At 48.2% G+C, this 21,864-nt stretch overlaps 9 protein-coding genes across 9 annotated transcripts; 2 read left to right on the forward strand and 7 right to left on the reverse strand.

Annotated features, from left to right (window-relative positions):
* Positions 1-385: 385 nt before the first annotated feature.
* On the reverse strand, positions 386-1,691 carry F4817DRAFT_348851 (S-adenosyl-L-methionine-dependent methyltransferase). The gene is made up of 2 exons (XM_049304742.1): positions 882-1,691; positions 386-799 (listed from the first exon to the last, which is right to left on the reverse strand). The coding sequence occupies exons 1-2, from the start codon at positions 1,624-1,626 to the stop codon at positions 630-632; spliced, it is 915 nt and encodes a 304-aa protein (XP_049155477.1). The 5' UTR covers positions 1,627-1,691; the 3' UTR covers positions 386-629.
* A 5-nt stretch (positions 1,692-1,696) lies between these two features.
* Positions 1,697-3,674, reverse strand: F4817DRAFT_348852 (DnaJ-domain-containing protein). Its single transcript, XM_049304743.1, has 3 exons — positions 3,266-3,674; positions 3,122-3,210; positions 1,697-3,060 (listed from the first exon to the last, which is right to left on the reverse strand). The coding sequence occupies exons 1-3, from the start codon at positions 3,344-3,346 to the stop codon at positions 1,980-1,982; spliced, it is 1,251 nt and encodes a 416-aa protein (XP_049155478.1). The 5' UTR covers positions 3,347-3,674; the 3' UTR covers positions 1,697-1,979.
* A 143-nt stretch (positions 3,675-3,817) lies between these two features.
* F4817DRAFT_348853 (uncharacterized protein) lies at positions 3,818-4,316 on the forward strand (the record flags this gene model as incomplete). The annotated part of the gene is made up of 1 exon (XM_049304744.1): positions 3,818-4,316. A coding segment is annotated over exon 1 (189 nt), but the record flags the coding sequence as incomplete, so codon positions are not given.
* A 2,860-nt stretch (positions 4,317-7,176) lies between these two features.
* On the reverse strand, positions 7,177-8,105 carry F4817DRAFT_348856 (uncharacterized protein). Its single transcript, XM_049304745.1, has 2 exons — positions 7,682-8,105; positions 7,177-7,601 (listed from the first exon to the last, which is right to left on the reverse strand). The coding sequence occupies exons 1-2, from the start codon at positions 7,809-7,811 to the stop codon at positions 7,405-7,407; spliced, it is 327 nt and encodes a 108-aa protein (XP_049155480.1). The 5' UTR covers positions 7,812-8,105; the 3' UTR covers positions 7,177-7,404.
* Positions 8,106-8,145: 40 nt separating this feature from the next.
* F4817DRAFT_348857 (3-beta-hydroxysteroid-Delta(8),Delta(7)-isomerase) lies at positions 8,146-9,181 on the reverse strand. Its single transcript, XM_049304746.1, has 2 exons — positions 8,856-9,181; positions 8,146-8,781 (listed from the first exon to the last, which is right to left on the reverse strand). The coding sequence occupies exons 1-2, from the start codon at positions 9,118-9,120 to the stop codon at positions 8,327-8,329; spliced, it is 720 nt and encodes a 239-aa protein (XP_049155481.1). The 5' UTR covers positions 9,121-9,181; the 3' UTR covers positions 8,146-8,326.
* Positions 9,182-10,734: 1,553 nt separating this feature from the next.
* Positions 10,735-11,320, forward strand: F4817DRAFT_245825 (uncharacterized protein). The gene has a single exon (XM_049299099.1). It carries the CDS (start codon positions 10,851-10,853, stop codon positions 11,169-11,171), a length of 321 nt encoding a protein of 106 aa, XP_049155482.1. The 5' UTR covers positions 10,735-10,850; the 3' UTR covers positions 11,172-11,320.
* Positions 11,321-11,390: 70 nt separating this feature from the next.
* On the reverse strand, positions 11,391-12,572 carry F4817DRAFT_348861 (Metallo-dependent phosphatase). Its single transcript, XM_049304747.1, has one exon. It carries the CDS (start codon positions 12,355-12,357, stop codon positions 11,470-11,472), a length of 888 nt encoding a protein of 295 aa, XP_049155483.1. The 5' UTR covers positions 12,358-12,572; the 3' UTR covers positions 11,391-11,469.
* Positions 12,573-12,882: 310 nt separating this feature from the next.
* Positions 12,883-18,085, reverse strand: F4817DRAFT_361292 (uncharacterized protein; the record flags this gene model as incomplete). Its single annotated transcript, XM_049306388.1, has 6 exons — positions 12,883-13,025; positions 13,071-13,697; positions 13,770-14,094; positions 14,263-14,511; positions 14,564-16,788; positions 16,867-18,085. 6 exons carry the CDS (start codon positions 18,083-18,085, stop codon positions 12,883-12,885), a joined length of 4,788 nt encoding a protein of 1,595 aa, XP_049155484.1.
* Positions 18,086-18,798: 713 nt separating this feature from the next.
* Positions 18,799-19,700, reverse strand: F4817DRAFT_245885 (uncharacterized protein). Its single transcript, XM_049299100.1, has 7 exons — positions 19,487-19,700; positions 19,412-19,432; positions 19,284-19,352; positions 19,222-19,230; positions 19,130-19,165; positions 18,945-19,079; positions 18,799-18,884 (listed from the first exon to the last, which is right to left on the reverse strand). The coding sequence occupies exons 1-7, from the start codon at positions 19,560-19,562 to the stop codon at positions 18,847-18,849; spliced, it is 384 nt and encodes a 127-aa protein (XP_049155485.1). The 5' UTR covers positions 19,563-19,700; the 3' UTR covers positions 18,799-18,846.
* Positions 19,701-21,864: the final 2,164 nt, after the last annotated feature.

Raw genomic sequence — 21,864 nt, forward strand, 5'->3', positions numbered from 1 at the left:
CCGGAATAGTGCGGGGACACATCAGGAGACACATAGGGGATTATAAGAGCTTTTTGGGTTGGTAATGATGGAATGAACAATAAATGTTACGACACTTTAATTGTAAATTAGAGATATCTCCTTAGTAACATGACGTTCCAGATGGAAAATGAACATATAATTATCTCTATTATGACACTTTCTTGTGAACTGTAATTGATTTCGACTATTATGTGTAGGTAGCTAAGAGGGAAATATGAAGCAAGTAATAGTAAGATTGACGAGCATGAAAAAAAACATACGAAAACTAACATAGCGTTACAAGATTGTACCCCAATAAAATAAATACCTCATACACCACTCGAGCAGATGTCCTCCTTTCCGATAGATAAACGAAGCTATCTAAGTTGCACATGTATCAACCTTGACTTCACAGGCAATTAGATATCTATGGTCTTTTTTACTATAATGTAGTTTCAATGAGAGTATCTATCTAAAATCATATCGTTCTAGTCTAAACGCGGATGGTCCTATACGTATTATTACCCAGCACCGCTCTAGGATATCATGGTTTAAAGAGAGTAGTTGTTCCAATTGAGACCAGTCCAGCCCATTTCTCCCTATTCTATAGTATATATATATATATATATTTACTTCGTAAAAACGCCTAATCTATGTGGGACAACTTGATACCACGGCTCGGTCACGGGCTGAGCGACGTCGATCTTCTCCCAGGACCCTGCCTCCCGCAGCGTCTGCTCCGTCTGTCGGCAGAGCAGACACCCGCCGATGAAGTGCGGCCAGAACACGTTGAGCAAGCCTGTGTGGATCACCGATGATTAGTACGGCGCTTGCTATATCTAGCAGGTGGGTAGGGAAGGGAAGTGAAGGGAAACACTCACGTTGATACGCCTTCATGTACCAGCTGTTCTCGCACCGCACGTGCTCGTATATGTACCATCGTCCTCCTTTCTTGAGGTACTGGTACAGCTCGCGGATATTCTTCTCTGGGTCGGGGATGCTGCACAGGCACAGGATACTCACGATGCAGTCCACGCTGCCCTTCTCCACGACTCCGTCCCATTTCGTCGCGTCGTCTAGGTCCTCGATTCCTACCGGCACGATCCGGTATACGTCTTCGAGCCCGGCCTTGGCGATTGCCCGTCGCAGCGCCGGGTGCTGGTTCACGTTCGGCTCTATGCCGTATACGCGCGTGATAGGCCCGTCGACAGCAGCGGTACTACCGACTTTCCGCCGCCTAGCCGCGCCGTCAGGTTCTGCGCGCACTTGGGCGATGTCCCTGTACATATCGACCCAGAGCCCAGAGCCGGCGCCGACCTCGATGACCGTGCCAGCGAGCCCAGGGGCAACCTGTTCGTCGACCACAGCCCCTTTCGTAGCTCGGCCCTGCAGCAGCGGGATAATACGCACGGCGGCATCACGCCTGATATTCGGCCCTGCGATGCCCCCCCAGAAATCGCTGAACCAAGCTTCCTTTAATCTGGAGGGGGATAGCAGTTCGGCGAACTTGCGCTCGCGCAGGAGCCTGAGTATGGTCTTGGGAAGACACGTTGCCGATACTAGTAAGAAGTTCCAGGGGAAGAGGAGACCCAAGAAGGCGTCGAGTGTGCGCCTGGAGAGGGACATGGTGGGATGGGTCACTCTTCAGGGGAAGCTATACCTAGAGTAAGGGGGAGGGGAAAAATAAAAAAGGAAGTAAGAATTCTAGCTGGGTAGGCCCCTGGGGTTGGCGACTATTTATATGGCCGGGGAAGCGTAACCCCGATTTAACGTAACCCTATCCCCTATTTAACAGCCGCACCGTGAGACAATATATTCGCTTCGTATACGACAAGAAATATCTCCAACTCGATTGGTTAGTTGGAGCACTCATCGATCACGCACACACAGTGCAGAGACTGTAAGCACATTATCGTCTTATATGTGTGCAATGTGTGCAATATTTTCACATGTTTCATCTCTATATTCTATAGGTATCATTACAGCTCGTCCTTTTCTTCCTTTATAGGTATGGCGCCTTCCGGTCTGCCGCTATCTTTTTGTAGGTCTACACCGACCTTGCCTCTCCATTTCTGGAACACGGACCAGAAGTCCTTTTCCATCCCGGACTCCATCTGGTCCGGTAGGATTACGACATACTCGACATATAGCTTGCCGAATTGGGTTTGGTGGTATACCGAATCCCCGTCCTCATTCCATATAGGCATCCCTTCACCTTCCACGGTTTCAACTTGGCCAGGCTGCACGATCTCGCCGCGCTTCCGGCTTAACCTCACAACGTGGCCATCCAGATGCGTTAAGTTACGGGTCCACTCGCCCATCCAGGCTTCCCGAAGAGATAAGACTTCTTGCCAGAAAAGATCGTTGCCTTTGCGCCGGAAGAAAGTACCATCCACATGATCAGGGTTATCGTTCTCAAAATCGGGCTCCTTTTCGGTGAGTGTGACGACGAGGTCACCAGCAACCCAATCAGGGCTCGCATCGGCTTCGTTTTCGTATACAATCCTAGCATCTCGGGCAGTACCTGGCTCAATCTTAAGCGAGACGGTAGTAGGCTTGCGGATAACTCTGTTACCGCCGCAGACCGGGCACTTATGCTTGATTGTCTTACCGCGGCCGCCGCAAGCATCGCAAGTGGTCTGAATCTGCTGGAACATGCCTGGTGCTAGCTGGTGCTTGATAATGCGCACACCGTGGCCGCCGCAGTGATGACACGTGTCTACAACACCGTCTTGGGATCCCGTCCCGTCGCATTCCTCGCAAATCTGCTGTTTTTCCCACTGGAATTCCGTATCCCGGCCGTTGTAGAAGTCGCGTAGGGAAATCCCGACCTTGATCTCGATGTTGTGCCCACGCGGCTGTCCCCTCTGGTAATGACCACCCCCACCGAAGAATCGGCTGAATAAGTCAAACGGGTCGTGGTGGTGTCCGCCCCCCTGACTGCGCTGCTTCAGACCGTCATGTCCGTACTGGTCGTAGATCTTTCGGGACTCCGGGTCGATTAGAGCCTCGTAGGCCTCGGCGACCTCGACGAATTTGTCTTCAGCTGTAGAGTCACCTCTAGATATCGCATAAGCTACTAATTTATATCACTATTTGCTTAGATAGTACGTTGACTTACGGGTTCTTGTCCGGGTGGTATTTTTTGCTTAATTGTCGATACGCCGTCTTGATCTGCTTATCTGTCGCCTGACGGTCTACCCCAAGAATCTGATCATGACTACATGTTAATACTGAATTACTAGACAACTTCAAAGGGACGTACTTTATAGAAATCTTCAGCGCAAAAGGCGAGCTGCGCCAGAATAAAGAGCAACCCAATGGTTGCCCACTGGAATAGCATCATACCAAGCGAATGGCGGCTTGCGAAAGCCCGCTAAGTACTGCAAAGAAAATAGGTATCGTATATCAAACCCAACAAGAAAGAATATTAAGTACGGGAAGCTTTATGTATGAAAAACACCGAAGGATAATTCTCCCATGGATATTGAAGAGAGAGTCAACATGGGAATTGGCCAACGTGGTGTCTTGGGGTTATGAGGTATAAGTTGTAAGAGGTACCCAAGTAGAATAATAAATGCAGAGACGTAGCTCTAAGTTAGATACGGAATACTACTAATAAAATAAACCGTCTACCCTTGAAAAATACCAGCGTGTCAACGTGGTAAGAATTTCTAAGCTAGGTGTTCAACCCGCTTTGATAAGATAAGCCCTGCAACTTTAAAAAGCGGGTTTAGCTTGGCAATAATTGAAGCTGTGATTGGCTGTCATCTCGTACGTAGTGACTCTAAAGGATGTAATCCGTAATCCGGAAAAAATACAAGGCAACTATGGCAAGCTTCCAACTACATCATATACCTACCTAGGTTAGCACGTTTATCATTTCTTGCTCATATCTCCAGCACTAATTCTCCAACCTCTCCGAAACAATCCCGAATAGTTTTGTTACCCCCTACCTACGCCCCGGTGTCAGCCATATGTGAGCGAGCCTCGTCTTCTGGTCCTGGAACGTTAGCCGGGATTCGCATGCTCATTAGTAGCACCGCCGCCATATAAGTTCTCCTAATCTAGGTGCCTACTATCATAACCTCGAAGACCAGTCATGAGCAACAAACGATACGCCTTCATCCCTATGGACGAGGGTGAAGTGGGCCCTCAAAAGGTCGAGAAGAAGTCCAAACATAGGCGTCGCGACGAAAATGGAAAATCTAGTTCTCATCGTGATTCACGTCGCAAGTCGCATCGTACTCAGAGTCGGAGTCGTAGCCGCAGTCGTTCGCCACGTGGCGATTCGCATAGACAAAAAACGAAATCCATCCGAAAACGCGCGGAGGATGACTTTGATGACAGATGGGGCGATGAGGAGCCAGGGAGTGAGCCTGAACCTTCGGACGACGGACGCGACGAAGAGCCCGATTTCAAAGAATCCGCCCCCAAGCGCGTCAAGTTAAGTCATGATGAACGGGAGGGAGAGGATGACGGTGCCGATTCCGATACTGCGCGCGACATTGCCGAGCGAGAAGCCTTCGCCAAGCGTCTCAAGGAGCGAGATGGGGGCAAATCAAAGAGCGAAGGCAAGGCCGAAAGGGAAAGACAGCGTCTAGCCGAAGAACTTTCTGCGAGCAGGGCTGCTATGCCAGATTTACGGGAGCGCTCAAGACAGGATTATCTAAAGAAGAGGGAGGCAGAAAGATTAGCATTACTACGGAAACAAGTCGCAGAGGAGACAGCAGAACTAAACAGTGGTGTACGGTTATCCGAGCGAGAAAAGGCCGAGTTCGCGAAGAACCGAGAAATTTTACGATTAGCCGAAGAGCGATTGCGGATCGATGACCATCGTGATGGTTATTATATGCCTGAAGATTATATCACGGAGAAGGGCAAGATAGACAGGAAACGGAAAGAGGAGGCGCTATATAAACGATACGTCGAAAGAGATGAATACGGCCAGGAGAAGTTTGTTACCGAACACGAGGAGTGGGAAAGGGAGCAGACACAAAAGGCAAAGGCTCAGATTAACAGGGCGGAAAGAGAGTACGAAGGAGATTATGCTCCTGTTCTTGATCCCGAGCAGTACATTCAGTGGAATATGGGCTCGACATTAGCTGGGGAGGGGAAGACATTAACTAAAGAACAGAGGTTTTTGGAAGCGCAAATCGAAGCTGCGGAGAAGAAAGCATTATCGATCGAAGAAACTCGAAAGAGCTTGCCAATATACAAATACCGAGACGAATTTATTGCTGCTCTCGAGCAACACCAGATCTTAGTCATTGTTGGTGAGACGGGCAGTGGAAAGACTACGCAACTACCTCAGTATTTACACGAGGCCGGTTATACGAAAGGTGGTCTCAAAGTAGGTTGTACACAACCTCGAAGAGTTGCTGCTATGAGTGTGGCAGCTCGAGTCGCGGAAGAAATGGGAGTCAAAGTCGGCAACGAAGTCGGTTACTCCATTCGATTCGAAGACGCTACTAGCGATAAAACTATTTTGAAGTATATGACTGATGGCATGTTACTTCGAGAATTCATGACGGAGCCGGATCTTGCAGGTTATTCGGCCTTGATGATTGACGAGGCTCACGAGCGGACAGTTCATACCGATATTCTACTTGCCTTAGTGAAAGATTTAGCCAGGGAACGACCGGATCTGAAACTGCTCATTTCTTCGGCTACGATGAATGCCGAAAAGTTTGCGCAGTATTTCGACGACGCTCCGATCTTTAACATTCCAGGACGAAGGTACCCCGTCGACATCTACTATACCCCAGCACCTGAAGCAAACTACTTAACGGCTGCTATTACAACGATATTCCAAATTCATTCCAGTCAAGGAAAAGGAGACATTCTGGTATTCTTGACAGGTCAAGATGAGATCGAAGCTGCAGAGCAACAGTTGACAGAGACCGCAAGGAAGCTTGGAAATCGAGTAAAGGAACTGATTGTCTGTCCCATCTATGCCAATCTGCCTTCAGAACTCCAGAGCAAGATCTTCGAGCCCACTCCGGACGGTGCTCGTAAAGTTGTACTTGCTACCAATATCGCCGAGACAAGTTTGACCATCGACGGAATCACATACGTCATTGACCCGGGATACGTGAAGGAGAACATCTATAACCCAGCGACAGGGATGTCGAATCTCGTCGTTGTACCATGTTCTCGAGCCTCTGCAAATCAGCGTAGTGGACGTGCCGGACGTGTTGGCCCAGGCAAATGCTTTCGCCTGTATACTAGATATGCCTACATGAACGAAATGGATGAATCGACCACGCCGGAGATTCAAAGAACCAACCTGAACAGTGTGGTGCTATTACTGAAGTCGCTTGGCATTAACCAACTGCTCGAATTCGAATTCATGGATCCTCCCCCTACCGAATCTTTAATTGGGGCTTTAAATCAACTTTTCGCCCTACAAGCCCTAAACCACAAAGGCGAGCTTACCAAGGTTGGTAGGCAGATGGCCGAGTTTCCTACGGATCCAATGCTCGCGAAGGCTGTTCTTGCCGCAGACAAGTTTAAATGTGTTGACGAAGTTTTGTCAATTGTATCAATGCTGAGCGAGGCTTCGGCCCTGTTTTTCCGGCCGAAAGACAAGAAGATACATGCCGACAGCGCCCGCAACCGCTTCACCGTCAAGGAGGGTGGCGATCATTTAACGCTCCTTAATATCTGGAATCAGTGGGTCGATAGCGACTTCTCTCCCATCTGGTCGCGGGAGAATTTCCTACAGCAGCGCTCTCTAACCCGTGCCCGGGACGTTCGCGATCAACTTGCCAAGCTCTGCGAGCGTGTAGAAGTAGCGCCGTCTACATGCGGTTCGGCCAATATCGAGCCCATTAAAAAGGCTCTCACCGCAGGTTTCTTCCCGAACGCAGCCAAGCTACAGCGCAGCGGCGACAGCTATCGAACCGTCAAGAATAACACAACGGTGTGGATCCACCCCAGCTCGGTGTTGATGAAGTCAGATCCGCCGGAGAAGATGGTAATCTACTATGAGTTGGTGCTCACCAACAAAGAGTACATGCGCAGCTGCATGCCCATTAAACCGCATTGGCTGAATGAGGTCGCGCCACACTTCCATAAAAAGAAGGATTTAGAGGAGCTCGAGGAGAGGAAGATGCCTAAAGGGCACTCTGGGAGGTGATAAACGGGCTACGTATTTCTTGGATATAGGCAGAGAATGAGTTTGAATGCATGAGCGGAATTATTATTATGAGTTTATCCCGTTCAGTGAGCTATCTATATAAGCGATATAATGTTAACTTAAATAAGATGTGAATACGTGACAATGTCTGATCTATCTATCTCCCATTCTATCTCCCATGTGAAGCAAACATGAAAACCACCTATAGCGCAGCCATAAATAACCAGTCCGCTTCATTAGGTAGTAAATGACCATTCAGTCATCTATTCCAGCAAAGCCTCCTCGCCAGCCTTAGGAACTAACTCCTCGTGCCGTCGCAAATCCATGGGCTTCTCTAGTAGAGGCACCACGAACGGGTCGAAGGTCTTCCAGTACGGGTTCTCCAGGTGGTACTTCTGGCTCCCCTCGTTCTCGAAGCGCTCCACGATGGTGAATTCTTGCGGGTCGTGGATCGATTGCACTGGTGGTGTTTAATATATAAATTCGTACGCGTGTGTTTTAGGGGAGGGGGGAGGGGGGAGGGAGGAGGGAGGTACTTACTGACGAACCAAGATATGGTCTCCCGGTCCTTGGAGTAGATGGCGGAGGCCTCGTTGAGCTTGGCGTGCAACTTGGCGATGTTGTCTGCGCCGGGCTTGGCGCGGAGGTGCACGACTATTGTGTAGACCATGGTTGTGGATGGTTGTGGATGGTGGTGATGAGATGCAGATGTAAATGTAGATGTAGTTACCGCGATGTCTACTAATGAGGGGTTTAGCGAACTCTAACTCAGTACCTATGTATAAGCGTAGCTAGAGCTAACCTCCACCTTACCTCCTTACCTCCACATTAGAAACTCCGAGTTGCCGGTCTGACGTAGTATATAAAGATGGGATTTAGTGTTATTTAATTGGCTGTAGCTAGGTACCTAAGACTACCTTATGTTTTAGTCGTGAGATTAGCGCAATGCTACTACAGATTTCAGCCTCTTTTCTTCAAGGTACTAGCCTACATGTAGCAATTGATGGGTTTCAAAATGACGTAGTATTAATACTAAGAGGTATATAATATTTAGTGTCCCGTAAAGTCGTACCAAAAAGGTTCAAGAATAAAGAAACAGGCTCTCTCAGCTATACGCTATACACTACTAAGCTGTTTACTCCCACAGCCACAACCATACATCGATACGTACAGCATCCCCAATCCTTACTTCGTCTTCTCGGCCTTCAAGCTCCCCTTGACTTCCGCAAAAGCCCTCGCCGTCTCACGCGCGCTACTCACAACCAGACACAGCGGAATCACGATCCAGAACGCATTGAGAAAAACGTAGTACCCCCAGAAGTACGCGAGCTCGGGGCGCGAGTACTCGCGTCCGAACTCGATGAACTCGATCGTGCAGGTGCCGTAGTACAGCACGTCGCCGTATAGCTGGCCCAGGCTGACGATGGACTGCAGCGGGTGGCGCAGCGGGTGCTCGGTTGCGATGCACCACGCGATCGCGAACGATAGCGGGCCCCAGAACACGGCTGTTACTGTCTCCATGCATACTACGAAGGTGTCTGCTGTTAGGTACCGCGAGTCCGAGAGGGAGTATTCCTTCCAGAGCTGCGCGAGCACGGCTGAGCGGCTGGCTATGTCGCGCGCGTGTAGCGCGAAGTAACCTAGGTTATATTAGTATATTAGTATATGATCTACGAGTTGTACGTTGGATTTAAGTAAGGGTCGGTCGGTCTACCTTCTAAGCCGAGGTGGATGAAGCCGCACAGGACGAACCACAGCGTTGTGAAGACGTCGCTGAGCGGTAAGTTAGGCCGGGCGTGCCGCAGGTAGAACCACGTCGGACCGAGGATGCAGATGCATGTTGCCGTGAAGATGCCCAAAATCTCCTGCGTCGAGAGGGTCTTGGCAGCGTAGTCCGCGATCACAACACCAAGAGGATAGTAGGGGTGTAGAGGCGTTTCTGGGCTTTCGCTGATCGTAGAATTGACAATATCCGCCATTGTGAAGGTTACCTAAGGTAGGGTTAGAGTGTTTTGAGGAATTTGTATAGGAGCAAGATGGAACCTTGGAAGTTTTGGCGGGTTTTATTTATTTTCAGGGGCAAGTTTGATACATAGTAGCTGCCAAGTTATAGGTCAAGTCCCGCGAATACCCGAACAGGGGCTTGGAAACTAGCGTTGTTAGGTAGGTACCGGTAGTTACCACCCGTATTTAAGTGATTTGGTACCGGAAGTGGTTTTATTTGAAAGTTGATCATATAGGTTAGGTAGTTATATAATTCTAATGGGGAATCGCTTATGTGTTGCTTTTTGATACGTTAACTACCTCCTATTATGGAGAGTGAATAGTTGGTAGCAAACGACATTAGTTTATAGGTGCCTGTTTGGGTCTTCAAGAGATATCCACCCAATGATATACCCCTTTAAAGTTAAACCTGCCTCAGTTATATGTAGAACGAAGGCGAGGCAGGTATAATTGGTACATTAAAAAAGGTACCAATGCCACCAGCAATGGCCAGTGTATTGTAGTTGAAAAGGTAAAAGGTGAGAACCGATAACTTGACTCAATTTTCGAAAATTCCTGACTCAACACTCGAAATAAATACTGGCCTGTGCTGATGGGTGTAGGCAGAAAGGTCTCTGTAGCATACAGTGCTTGATAGACTCCGTCACGGGAGCATCGGCGCGAGAGTTCCTTGATAAGAGCGGGCGCCAGGCGTCTACAGCGAAACTTTGTATGAATGCAGAGGAAGCTGACCTCGGCTGCTTTGATACTCTTATCACGTATCCGCAACACGCCTGGAATTGCAAATATGCAAGCGAGTAACTTTCGAGACTTGGACTCGCGGATCCCAATATGCCAATCCCTTTTCCATCCGGGCCTCTTAAGTGTCCTGCTATTAATCAACACAAGAATCGACCAGCACGAGAATAACGCAGTATGATTTTCAACTTACCAAGTCGGGAAATTAGCAGAAAAGTTGATACGAGGAGTTGTCGTATCAACTTCATGAGAAGGAACATCGGTCCTATTCTTATAATGATAGCTCAGAAATTCCACTACTTCTTTTAGCTCTTCTTCATCGTCTAGATTTACCATGTAAAATATCACTAGGGTTCGGTCCAGGGCAGAGACCACAAGAGTTATCCCTCAGAGCAACGCGAATATTAATCTGTCTCCTGAATGAGCTTGAACCTGATTCTCGGATTATTAGGCGGGTAATGGAAAGCTTTCCACTTTCACAACTTACCATGCCCCCTCCGGCTACTATGGGACAAGAGCTTTGGATTTTGAGTAGACTATTTGAGGTGCTCTATCATGCTTTGCTGGAAGTATCTAAACTACGTAAATATCTAATCATCGACGGACTCGATACGCTTCGCTCTAAGCTTTACCCGTTCATTTCAGAGCTCCTTAACTTAAAGGAGAGGTTTTCAAGTCAAGAGAATGATGCTATCTTTATTCTTTACCACTCAACCTCGTCTCTTTTCACCTCCGTTGAGCTACATTGAGGAGAGGATGGAGACTATCCCATGCATCGACGAGGATGAAGAACGAAAAGGTATTATAACACCCCGTCTTATTGTCAAGGAGTTTACTAACTAGCTCATCGCAAAGATTGTCTTCGGAGCCTCCGCACTGTTGATTTTTATGCACGCCCAAGTACCGTTTTCAACGCCGGCTCTTTCACTGGTCACTGCATATTGCAGTCGATAAGAAAGACATAAAGATGGTGCAATTGCTTGTTCAAAAGGGGGCTGATGTAAGCCGCTCTAAAGGCTACTACTCGTATGGAGGAACTGCGTTACATAGTGCTGCGACAGCGGGAGATAAAGAAATAGTGGCAATACTACTAAACAGCGGCGGGAAAAATGTACTGAGAACTAGGGACCGATATGGGTTGCGTCCGGCTGATTGCGCCAGGGAGAATGGGCATATGGAGATTGAGCAGATGCTTCTTCCGGAAGAAGAAGAAGAAGAAGATGATGATGATGATGATGATGATTATGATTATGATGATGATGAAGGCGAGGGTGAAGCATATGTGTAAAACCCAGTGTATTTACAGATATCTCTTCCAAGGTTGTCTACATAGGCATTTAATAAATCACTCTCACTATCATGATCCCACATTAGTTAGCCCCTTTTGCAGTAGACACCAATGCTAGCAGATCCATCTAAGACTCTACACTCAGGTAACCGGGAATCTAAAATAGACAAACAATGTACGGACCGTATAATGCCCTCTATACCCCGACACGATGTAATCCCTCATACCTCATACCTCATACCTCATACCTCATACCTCATATCTCATACCCCCATACAACCCTCCCCGTCCCCATCCATCAAACCCACCTCCGCCACCTCATCTCCGCCTCTCCACCAAGCGGCTCCTCCGGCCCCGGCAAGATCTCGCGCAAAACATCATTGATATCCTTCCCACTCGCATGCACATCGCCCCACTGCTTCGGATACCCCAAGCTGCACTCCTCAAACCTGACCCCCTTCTTCCAGTCCGTGCGCGGCACGTGCAAGTGCCCCGACACCACCACCTTAGCCGGGAACCGCGTATGCCAGTCCTCTGTCGCCTTCGTCCCGCACCAGAGGCTGAACCGCGGCACCCGCGGTATATACACGAGGTCCTCGCGCAGCGGCCAGTGGTTCGCGATGACGAGCTTGGCGTCCGGATGCTCCGCCACCGCGCGCGTCAGCTTCTCCTCGAATTTCTGCACTAGCACGCGGCACCAGTCGTCCCGCGTCGCGTGCGGATCCGGGTGCAGCAGGAACTCGTCCGTGGCGACCGTATCCATCTCCTCCGCCCAGCGCAGCGCCTTCTCGCGACTGACGTCTGCAGGACGGAAGCTGTAGTCGTACAGCGTGAAGATGGGCGCGATAACAGCGGGTCCGCCCTCGCCCTCCCAGCGCACGAAGTCGTCTTCGGGCGTGTGCACGCCGTGCTTGCGCGCTATTTCTACGCAGTACTCGTACTTGCTCTCGCCGCGCAAGTCTGGTCTTGACGACTGCATCGAGTACAGCTCATGGTTGCCGGGACACCAGAAGACCTCTTTGAAATTACGTTTGCCCGCTGAGAAGGCCAGCTCCAGGTGCTCGGCCGTCTCACCTACGTCACCGCATAATATCAGACCGTCGTCCGGGTGCGGTTTTAGTTCCTGGAGGGCTTTCCTGTTGAACTCGTAGCTCAGGTGGAGATCTCCGATAGCGTAGAGCTTCATAATGGCGCGGTTGCTAGCATCGCTTGGTTGGTTGGGCGCGGATGACGAAATGTGAATAAAAAATAAAAATTGACTTGCGGCGTCGGTAGCAAGTAGTTAGGTACCTAGACTCAATCTAGCAATTGCGGTAAAGTCGTAAGGCTTATCATTATGTCCGAAGAACCAATTATGTCTTGCTTACTGTCTTGCTTACCTTAGGTACCTAACCTTTCTTTACGTCCATTCGTACAATGTCAGGAAGTTGCAGGTGGTCTCCTTTCTTTCAGACCTGGCTATAATTGCATACGAATATATATGTATCTAGCCCCATGATGCTAGTTATCGGGGCGACCCGAGGAATTACTCAATTTATAATATTCAATTTATATTTCTCAATGCCCAACACTTAGCAAACACTTACTTAGGTGATAATAGGTTCAAGATTGAAGATCTAATTATTCTCATAATACCAATATAGGCTTTGAAGTACCATTCTCAAATTCGGTCTTGGGATTAATAACCTCCAACTCCTGCTTGAGCTCCTCTTTAATCTTGCTTCGTTACTTTCGAACCTCTGCGGTTAGATTTCCCGCTCGAGTCAGCATCCTCGAATTCCGTACTTGCGGATTTAATCTTGCTCTGATACATATGAGCGCCGTGCTCTCGGGTTAGCCTTTCGAGTTCCGTGTCTACTGACTTGGCCTTACCTTTGCCTACCCCGTGTTGCTCTGAACCGTCTAGCTCAGCAGGCTTGACCTTTGATTCACTATGCGAGGTGTGTTCACCCTGGATGGTATCCATGTTGATCACGTAATCCCCCGTGTTAGGTTCGCCGCCTCGCAAATTTTGTCTTTTGAAGTCAGTATATGGCTGAACCTTGGAGGTCATATGAGATGAATGATCTTCCATTGGTATCCATTCATGTTCGTCGTCCGAGTCGTCGTCCGATGCGTCGTCCATCGATGAAACCTCCACTTCCTCTGGCACGGCCTGGCCCATGACGCATTCGCGCTCGGCATAAACCTCACGGGGTAACGAGGAATGCTCATGTTCAAGTCCGGCCCCTGGTGGACCTAGTGGACCCATGTCATCGGGATCATCTCGGGAAGCGTTATCGTGATCGCTGTCGTGGCTACGCTTGCTCCTCTTGCTTACTTTGCGGACGAGGTCCCCAACGACTTCTGCGCCCCGGTGGACGTCACCTATAAATTCGTGGCGCCTCCGGTCGATTTCATCCCGTGCTAAGTCGACTGTCTGTCGATTGAGATGCATGCCTTTGTCGATCAATCGGTTCTTCTTGCGAATTTCGCTCCAGCGAGTCAAGGAACCCAGCTCAAGAATATTCATTCGGCGGAATTTCTCTGATGGATTTCCAAGAATGACAGGCCTCTAGCCGACGTCTTCTTCGGGGATCTCGGTGGTGTCTTTGAGACCATTAGCTTTGGCAGCGGCTACTGCGGAGGCATGCCGGCGTAGACTATGTCGACGTTCTTCAGTCCATCTTTCCATCTCGAAGCTTTTTGAGTTGGGTATGATTTGTATCCTGCGAAAACGAGCAAACACGGCCAGTAGTAGAAGAGAGTGTATGAACAAGATGGATGCGACAATGCCCGTTGCAGCCCTCTGCCCTAGATTCCGTGTGACTATGCCACCGATACCTGTTGCTCCCGCAGCAAGAATAAAACCGATGCTGTGAATAATGTTCCATCCAGCAGTGACTCGGGGAAAAGATGAGTAATTCGTCCGTTTGGTACTATCCTTTCCTGATCTAGACCGACCCGTCATGCCCGGCTGGAAGTCAGAGCAATCCCATGTTTCCATCAATATACCATTGCACTCAGCTATCGCAAGACACGACAAGAACCCGATTATAGCCGCAAATAAGCAAGGAAATACGACATGGACAGGCGGGCCAGAGGAGACTACAGTATATAGAATTCCGGCAATCGGGAGTACGATAATGAAGATAGCTCTCCGAACAAGATGGGAGGTCCAAGTTACCGACTTGTCGAAGGTCATATTGTTTGTTGGCGGACCTGTCCATCGGGACCGTGAAAAGAGGTTTGCCTTTTGGAACGGCACTGCTGCAAGCGCTCCGATGGCGACAGATGAGACCGCAGCACCTACGTACGGAGACCGGAAATGGTAGTGCCTAGAAGATAAGGACCCCAGAAGCTTTAGGTTGTTAGCGGACGACGCAAGTTGATGGAATAGGAAATCGACTTACAACAATGATCAAAACGACTTGAGCATATATCCACGCAGAATATACAGCCATAATGACGAAGCCCGGTTGACGAAGCATTTCAAGAGATAGGGCGACCCCGTGATACATCTCCTGTCCCCACCATTTGGGGCCATCTTTGACTCGATGCATCATAATCTCCCCGCGAGCTACTCTTCGAGATATTCCTAAAGGGGTCCTGACTTCGGCTACGGAACGTCTCCAACCTGAACGTCGAACTTCGGGACACAGGACGTTAAGAAGGAGAACGAGTGCAATTAGCATGATGCTAATGTAAAGTCCCCACGACGGCTTTAAAGTGTCAATGACCACGGCACCGACTAGAAAGCCGATACCTAATGAGCCGATGAAACACCATGTCCAGACGCCCAGCCAAATTCCGAGCCCGCCGCCATGTCTCCTTACGTCGTATTGGTCGACGACCTCCTGGTGCGGATTGCTGCTCATTAGGGACGCTCCAAAGAGGTCAGTTAGTATCGAATGAAAATTCATACTCGCTAAACCCAAAGCACAGCCCATGATTGCTCTAGGAAGAAGCAACGCCCATCTCCAGACGCTGGTGTACGGTGATCTAGGTATGCTAACCGCAACAGCTTGCGGGAAGAGAAGCGGCAGAGCTACGCATAGGCTGCATAAGATGTATGGCTTCCGGCCGTGTAGCAGTGGCAATGGCCAGCAAAAAAACGTTGACAATGCCATTCCAAGGTATAACACTACGTTGCCGATGATTGAGTAATGGTGGAAATCTGCAATGAAATACTGAATTGACGGAACCAAGCCTGCATAGATTCCCACCAGGACACCAATCAAGGCTGTACTGATGCACGCAACCGAGGCGACAAATCTCTTACGGATAGGAGACCAGTCGCGAGCGATTATAGGCTGTCGCTTCACCGACTTGGTTAGGCTGAATCGTTGTCCATCCCTGATACTGACGTGAGATCTCCCCCGAAGGTTGATATTGCGCAACTCGTGAATTCTCTTGGAAGCCACCTTCCTTCGAGCTCTTCCGAGTCTAGTCGTCAACACATTCCGGTTACCGTTATATGTCGACACTTCGATGCTTGGTATTTCTTTCCCTTGTCTATCATTGTTGTATTGGGTGGAAAAGTCTATCGTATCATCAGATGTGCCGTCTTTCAAGCTATATGCATCCGCATCTTTGCGACAGCCCTCGGAAACGGTGGCAGCTCGACGGGGTTGAACCTCCATTCCTAGTGAGTTTTCGCTAAGGTTCTTGGAACTGTGTCGAAGGGTGATTGGTGGCTGGTGAAATACGCGAATGTACTCCCTAACTTCTCTACTGTTGGGGACGGCCTTAGTACGAGGCCTTATGATCCCAGTGGGATCATCCTCATCATATGCCTGAAGCATTGGAGAGAGATATTGTCTCTTGAGTTTACTGCCTGGTGGTGGCAGAGGCAAAATATGCTCCCCGTCGGAAACCTGATGGCGTACTTCGCGACTTTCACTATAACTTTCTTTAGGCTTCCGAAGGCCACGGATATTCGATCCATTTTTTATATTTGACCGCGCAATATTGCCGTTACGCATGTCAGGTTCTATTGGGTCTTCTTGGGCTGCCGCCTTCGAGGATGATGTCTTAAGGCCACCAGCCTTTTCTTCAGCCGCATCCACGATGGTATCTGGCAGTTTCTCGGCAAGTGTATGACGATGCAGGCTTTTATCAAGCTCTCTCTCATAACTTACCTGGGTATCAGATAAGATCGGGGGGTCTTTAAATGCTTCAGTTGCATTCTGTAGGCGGGAAATGAGGTCCTTGTCATCATCATGCCTGCAATGGTCGTTTTCGGTAGCTTCGTTGGCGAGGAAAAGTGCCTCGTCCAGTAGTTGCTCAAGGTTATGCATAGCCGTGTCCATCATTCCGGCCTCGTTCGATGTTTTCCCTGAGAAAGTCGTCGCTCTAGAAACCAACGCCTCGTCTTTGTTGTTGGGGTAGTCGTCATGATCCTCGTGACGAGGATGGGATTTCTCCGGTAGTTGGGTAAGATTCGGAGGGTTTGACTCTGGATATCCGAGAAACTGACGAAGCCAGGTTGCGGCATGCGCAGGGTCAATCCCCTCAGGTAATATACCTTGCTCTGCAGCATTATTATCACCCCTCGTGCGATGCGCATATGATGTTGGAGAAACAGAAGCTGTTGGAATTTCCGTTTCTTGCCCATCATCCCGAAGAGAAACTCTGTCTTGTGAATGGCTACTACTAAACAATTTTCCAAGTGATGACAAGTTCGCATTGGTATGGCGAAAAATCTCTTGATTACCAATGAATTCTGCAAGTCTTGCAACGGGTTTGGAGGCAGCTTCGAGGCTTTTTTGAGAAGCCGAATACTGACTAGCGCTCAATGAAGGATGGTTTTCATTGCTGACATGAGGGATTGAGTTATCCACAGGTTCACCAGTCACCCCGGCCTTCTCACCCTCTTGATTTCCAAATCCTGGTAAGAATCCCCAGTACGAAGTCGATTTTGCCGAATCGTCACCCTGGTGGACGTGCTTCTTCACGGATAACCTTGGAATTGAGTTTTCCTCTGTTCTAAAGGCGGTAGATGCCGATTCGTGATAAGGCTGTGCCTTCTGAACCCAAATATGACCTTCGTGGGGGTCGCTGTGATATGTACTATCTCTAGAATCATCAATGGATAGACGGACTTTTGGCGCGAGACTGTGGCCATGGTGGGTGTGCTCTAAGATGTATGGCTCTTCTGGCGTGAAATCTACTAGGGTGTGTACTTTGCTTTGGTGGATTATCTTCTTTTGCTCGACTTTTTCAAGAGCAGGTTGGACCTTTGAAATACGAAAGTGGCCGTCGTGCTTTTCGTTGTTGCGAAGTAACCCAATAGCCGGACGAACCTTGGTAGCTGAGCTGTGGTTCTTATGGATATGCTCGGAAACATCAACTATATCTTCGCATATGTCACCCCCTGAAAGAACGCGGCGGACCCGACCAGTTAATACGGGAGCAGAACGTACAGAAGCAGGCTTGCTTGGTGGGGTTCTGATGGGAGAATCGCGCTCAACGGCAAGCCCAGCATCGCAGAAGTCAGCAATTAAACCAGGGTGGTGGATTTCTGCGTGCTTGCCTGGAGGGTGTATTGTAGGATCAATACACACTATTCCAGGTCGTCTTGTATCATCGAGAATAGGAGTTCCCGGGATTTGACTTTCAAGATCAGCCTTGGACGACTTTCTTGTAGGTATAGATAGACGAGAGAGCTTATTCATCGTGACGGCATTTCTCACTGTAAGCTCTGGCGGGCCCTGTGTTAGGACTGGAGGTATCGGCAAGTCCCTGATCAATTGGTCCGCTGAATCCTCTGATTTTAGCAATATATGACGGTACGATCTGGATCCTGTAGAACGAACAGATATTGGGCGGTTTTTCGCTGCTTTCAACGAGGGGGTTGAATTGCTAGGGCGCAAGCTCGGATTAAATTTCGGCTCCATGGTAGTATCTTGGAAGACGGTCTTGAAGGTAGCCATTCTGTGTGACTAATGAAGATTGTTTCTCGGCGAGCTACCGCATAGAGTTATCCGTATTGATTAGTGATGGAGAAGATGGAGAAGCCGATATAAAAGACAGGTCATGTAAACCTCGAAGCAAGGGTTATGGGAAGTTATCCTTAAGACCATAGAAACTCAGGTAAGCTTCCAATGGAGAAGTATGACCTCTAGTTACTGATAAATAGGGCTATTTGTGTAATAATAATGATATACATAGGAGTGAAAAGGGGCGACGCGAAGAGATTGATGTTTCCTAGTGGAGAGTGTGACGAAGAAGGATGATGGGTTCAGCTAATAATGTATGTTTGGATATATGTTGGGTTGGGTATACACGTACTCGATACGTGTTTCCCAACGACATACGTTGCTACAAGTATGCTTTCCATCTTTCTATCAGCTAATAATACATAGTTCTTACCCTTAGTTTCGTCTAATGTGACAGGGTAGCTACATACAAGTTACGGGAAGGGCTTACTCGGGTGGTAGAAGGTACAATCTAAATTCCTTAAGATAAGGGTTGTAAAATTAAAATACAAGAATATTGTCAGGTCTGGTGAGCCCCTGATTATTTGTCGTTCTTGTCTACTTAGAATGATAGCCTGTCATATCCGTCCTAACCACACTATGTATCCTCTTATTGAATAACTACCTAAAGCAAATGATGAATGGTCCTTTAGTATCGTAGCCTAAAGTAAGGTCCCCTTCATTACACTTTTGATAGCCCATCACGTTGCACCATTTCACGGCGTCGGAGTGGGAGTGGGAGTGGGTAGCGGCGCTATTCATAAGTTAGTAACTAGCCCCGTAGATTGGATTAAACCCGTGGCGTGTAACTAACATTTAGTGGTAGGGCGGCCAGGGCGGCCGGTGGGGTGAGGTCGACTAGTAGGCTGTGGTCGACCCGTGGGACGAGGGCGGCCGGTGGGTTGAGAACGGCCCGTAGGACGAGGGCGACCAGTAGGGCGCGGGAAACCTGATTTCTGTCAGATAAAATCATAGCAGCAACAAGCAGTTAGAACATACCACCTGGGCCACCTGGTTCACCAGTTGGGCGAGGGACTGTTTGGACTAGATTAGCTTGTTGTCAGTTGCAATATCATAGGTCGTCAGCTCACATCCGGGGACTATATATTATATTAGCTTGTATTTATAAGTAAGAGAGAGCACAATTTCTTACAGCCAGAGCCAGTTGGTAGCGGTGGAAGCGAAAAGCTAACAGTAGGAAGACCGGTGGGATGCGGGCGAGCTATATGATACACGTTAATCTGCTTGCGTAGTAAACTTCATGGGGCCGATAGTATTTACTCTTTACGTCTTCACCAGGCACTGTCATATATGTTAGCTTTTGTGTCGTTGAGACCTGAATACAGCCTAACTTACATTCGTTTTGAAGCTCCTGGTTGACAGGTGCTGCGACAGCGAGGCCGAGAAGCAGGAGAGCGATGATTCCCTTCATGATGATTATCCTAAGCCGACTGAGTAGAATTTGATAGTGATTTGACTCTATTCTCAGTTCAGAGCGAGGTGATCATAGGGTTATATATATATACACATTTTGACTCTACGGAGAGACTTCTCCTTTCCAAAATCACATCACGCCAACCCATACCCATGCCCATGCCCATAACTACTCAGGGGATGAAGCTTTTCGGCAAATTGTCGAAGAGCTACAGACGAAGTCTACAATTCATGGCTCCTCACCGCAACAACTGTAGATCTGCTACCGATATGTTCATCTGATGCCATAAGCTAGCATAGTGCAAGACCGGTTAAGCAATGCGAGAACATCGGAACAAGCTTTGCCAAGGCTCAAAAGAGCAAGGCCACATGGTATTGTAAGAGGCCTAGAACGCTGGTTGGTCAATTGATGGGAGAGATGTGCTTTGGTCTTCAGCCTGCCAGCCCCGACGCGTACGTTACCCATAGCTTGAAGCGATTCAGATCGACATGCGTAATTTACTTTCTTAATTAACCGAATTTCATTCCGTACTTGATACTACATTTGACGCGTCACCTAGAATGCTGAGAGAAGGGCTGTAAGTGATTAGGATGCTATCCTTGTCTTATTCGCAATATCATTGACGTAAGCATAACCTCTTGGATTGTGCTATGTCTATGACATCTCAGTGAAGCATTGGTCGTTGGCGTGAAGTTTTAGGTAAAGCATCGTAGGTATTTATCCGTTTACCCTGTCTACGGGACGTTGTTGATTGGTCGGACTGAACAGGTGTTCTTTCAAAAACTACAACTGCTCCGTGCAGGCTTGGGGAATGCGGGGCGGAAATATAGAATATAGAATCGTGGATGGAAATGAGAGTGCTTGTCAATTAAAACATGGCATACAATGGCCGAGCAGATGCATTATTTAATGTGCTAGGGCCGGAGATCCAGGGTTTATATTCGAATGGATCGAACTGGATAAACCACGATCAATCGACCAAAAATAAGATGCCTACCGTATACTTACCTAAATAATCTAAGCATAGTCCCAGGGGCCAGCATACATGATACTTCAATTCAGTGAGAGGTTCATGATCTAACAGCACTGTTGAGATATGACTCTTCTATGTGAGCTGAATTCTGTACTGAGTAAGCTTACTCGATATGAGACTTCAGCTTCTCTTCGCTTCTCTTCGTAAGATGTGATGAAATTTCATAAGATTGCGAAGAATATAGTCGTTTCTCATCGAAATATACTCAATCGAGCTTTATCCTTCAAACGTAGCATCGAGACTCTGTACTTGACGTGAGAATGAAGTTTCGCCAAATACGTAAGAATACTTGCGAAAGCTAGGAAATGTAACACAACTAAGAATAGTTACATTTTGAAGGATGATGTAACCATCTACCTCCTAGGTTGTTACAATTGTTGGTAGAAAAGGCCACTAGTATGTACACGTAAGAGTTGGCAGGATCCACTGTAACTATCTCAATGCGCCGAGTCCCGTTTTTGAGGGGCCAGCAATGCTTCTTCGTACAGGAAAATGACGACATTGTTCCGACTTGATTTTCAAGTACATAGGTACCTACCTCGTACAGAACACGAGAATATTATGGAAGATGGGAAGGCGCGGAAAACATAAAGAATACATGTATTTGAGAAGCAGCTAGAGGGAAGGAGGGAAGTGCACATTATAGGCCACGGGACCCAACTTACATGGGTAAAAGCTGCATATGCACATAATTCAACCCACTCACCAATTAAACCACAGCAAACGAGACTAGAAGTTATCACAGCCCCAGCTCAAACAATGATCACAAGGTAATGAAAAAAAGTCTCACCTATTATCATCATCAGCAAGTAGCCGCAATCATCTGTCTGGTTTGTAATACCTAGCGGAAGTCCTACAGTATCTACGGACGCTGTGAGGTTTTTCCTCCTTGAAAATTGTCTGATATTTCGCGGCTATGTTTTTGAGAGGTTCGATATCCAACTGAGCGATACAAGACGTATCATGAATATTGATTAGGTCGGGAACCCCGCATCAATACGTAGCTGAGGGTCTCGTCTTCTCCCACACAAGTTAGCGCAAATAAAACCCTACCTACCTAGGTACACATACATACACGATACCAAGGCGCAGCGCAAACGAACTGCGTGCTTCCAAGGTTAATCAGGAAATCCAAGAGACCTGGAGAACCGGCAAGCCTAGAGACTAAATAGCCACGAGGCAGGGCAAGTGTGGCAGGGTTGACAAGAGACTAACAGCGTCACTCATCCTCTTTGCCCCTCCACAAAAGCCCCGAACGCCAAGTAA

This window comes from Daldinia loculata (genome assembly GCF_022478755.1).
Source record: "Daldinia loculata strain CBS 113971 unplaced genomic scaffold F4817scaffold_61, whole genome shotgun sequence".
NCBI classification, from domain to species: domain Eukaryota; kingdom Fungi; phylum Ascomycota; class Sordariomycetes; order Xylariales; family Hypoxylaceae; genus Daldinia; species Daldinia loculata.

Excerpts from the sequence above, each read along its gene's own strand:
- F4817DRAFT_348851 (XM_049304742.1), bottom strand. The coding sequence starts at position 1,626 with ATGTCCCTCTCCAGGCGCACACTCGACGCCTTCTTGGGTCTCCTCTTC. Across the intron at positions 800-881 it reads GTACATGAAGGCGTATCAAC|GCTTGCTCAACGTGTTCTGG; the intron begins GTGAGTGTTTCC and ends TGATCCACACAG.
- F4817DRAFT_348852 (XM_049304743.1), bottom strand. The coding sequence starts at position 3,346 with ATGATGCTATTCCAGTGGGCAACCATTGGGTTGCTCTTTATTCTGGCG. Across the intron at positions 3,211-3,265 it reads GCGCTGAAGATTTCTATAAA|ATTCTTGGGGTAGACCGTCA; the intron begins GTACGTCCCTTT and ends AGTCATGATCAG. Across the intron at positions 3,061-3,121 it reads TACCACCCGGACAAGAACCC|AGGTGACTCTACAGCTGAAG; the intron begins GTAAGTCAACGT and ends TGCGATATCTAG.
- F4817DRAFT_348856 (XM_049304745.1), bottom strand. The coding sequence starts at position 7,811 with ATGGTCTACACAATAGTCGTGCACCTCCGCGCCAAGCCCGGCGCAGAC. Across the intron at positions 7,602-7,681 it reads GACCATATCTTGGTTCGTCA|TGCAATCGATCCACGACCCG; the intron begins GTAAGTACCTCC and ends AAACACCACCAG.
- F4817DRAFT_348857 (XM_049304746.1), bottom strand. The coding sequence starts at position 9,120 with ATGGCGGATATTGTCAATTCTACGATCAGCGAAAGCCCAGAAACGCCT. Across the intron at positions 8,782-8,855 it reads CATCCACCTCGGCTTAGAAG|GTTACTTCGCGCTACACGCG; the intron begins GTAGACCGACCG and ends AATATAACCTAG.
- F4817DRAFT_245825 (XM_049299099.1), top strand. The coding sequence starts at position 10,851 with ATGGTGCAATTGCTTGTTCAAAAGGGGGCTGATGTAAGCCGCTCTAAA.
- F4817DRAFT_348861 (XM_049304747.1), bottom strand. The coding sequence starts at position 12,357 with ATGAAGCTCTACGCTATCGGAGATCTCCACCTGAGCTACGAGTTCAAC.
- F4817DRAFT_245885 (XM_049299100.1), bottom strand. The coding sequence starts at position 19,562 with ATGAAGGGAATCATCGCTCTCCTGCTTCTCGGCCTCGCTGTCGCAGCA. Across the intron at positions 19,353-19,411 it reads GCCTGGTGAAGACGTAAAGA|CTCGCCCGCATCCCACCGGT; the intron begins GTAAATACTATC and ends TGTATCATATAG. Across the intron at positions 18,885-18,944 it reads TGGCCGCCCTACCACTAAAT|CGCCGCTACCCACTCCCACT; the intron begins GTTAGTTACACG and ends ACTTATGAATAG.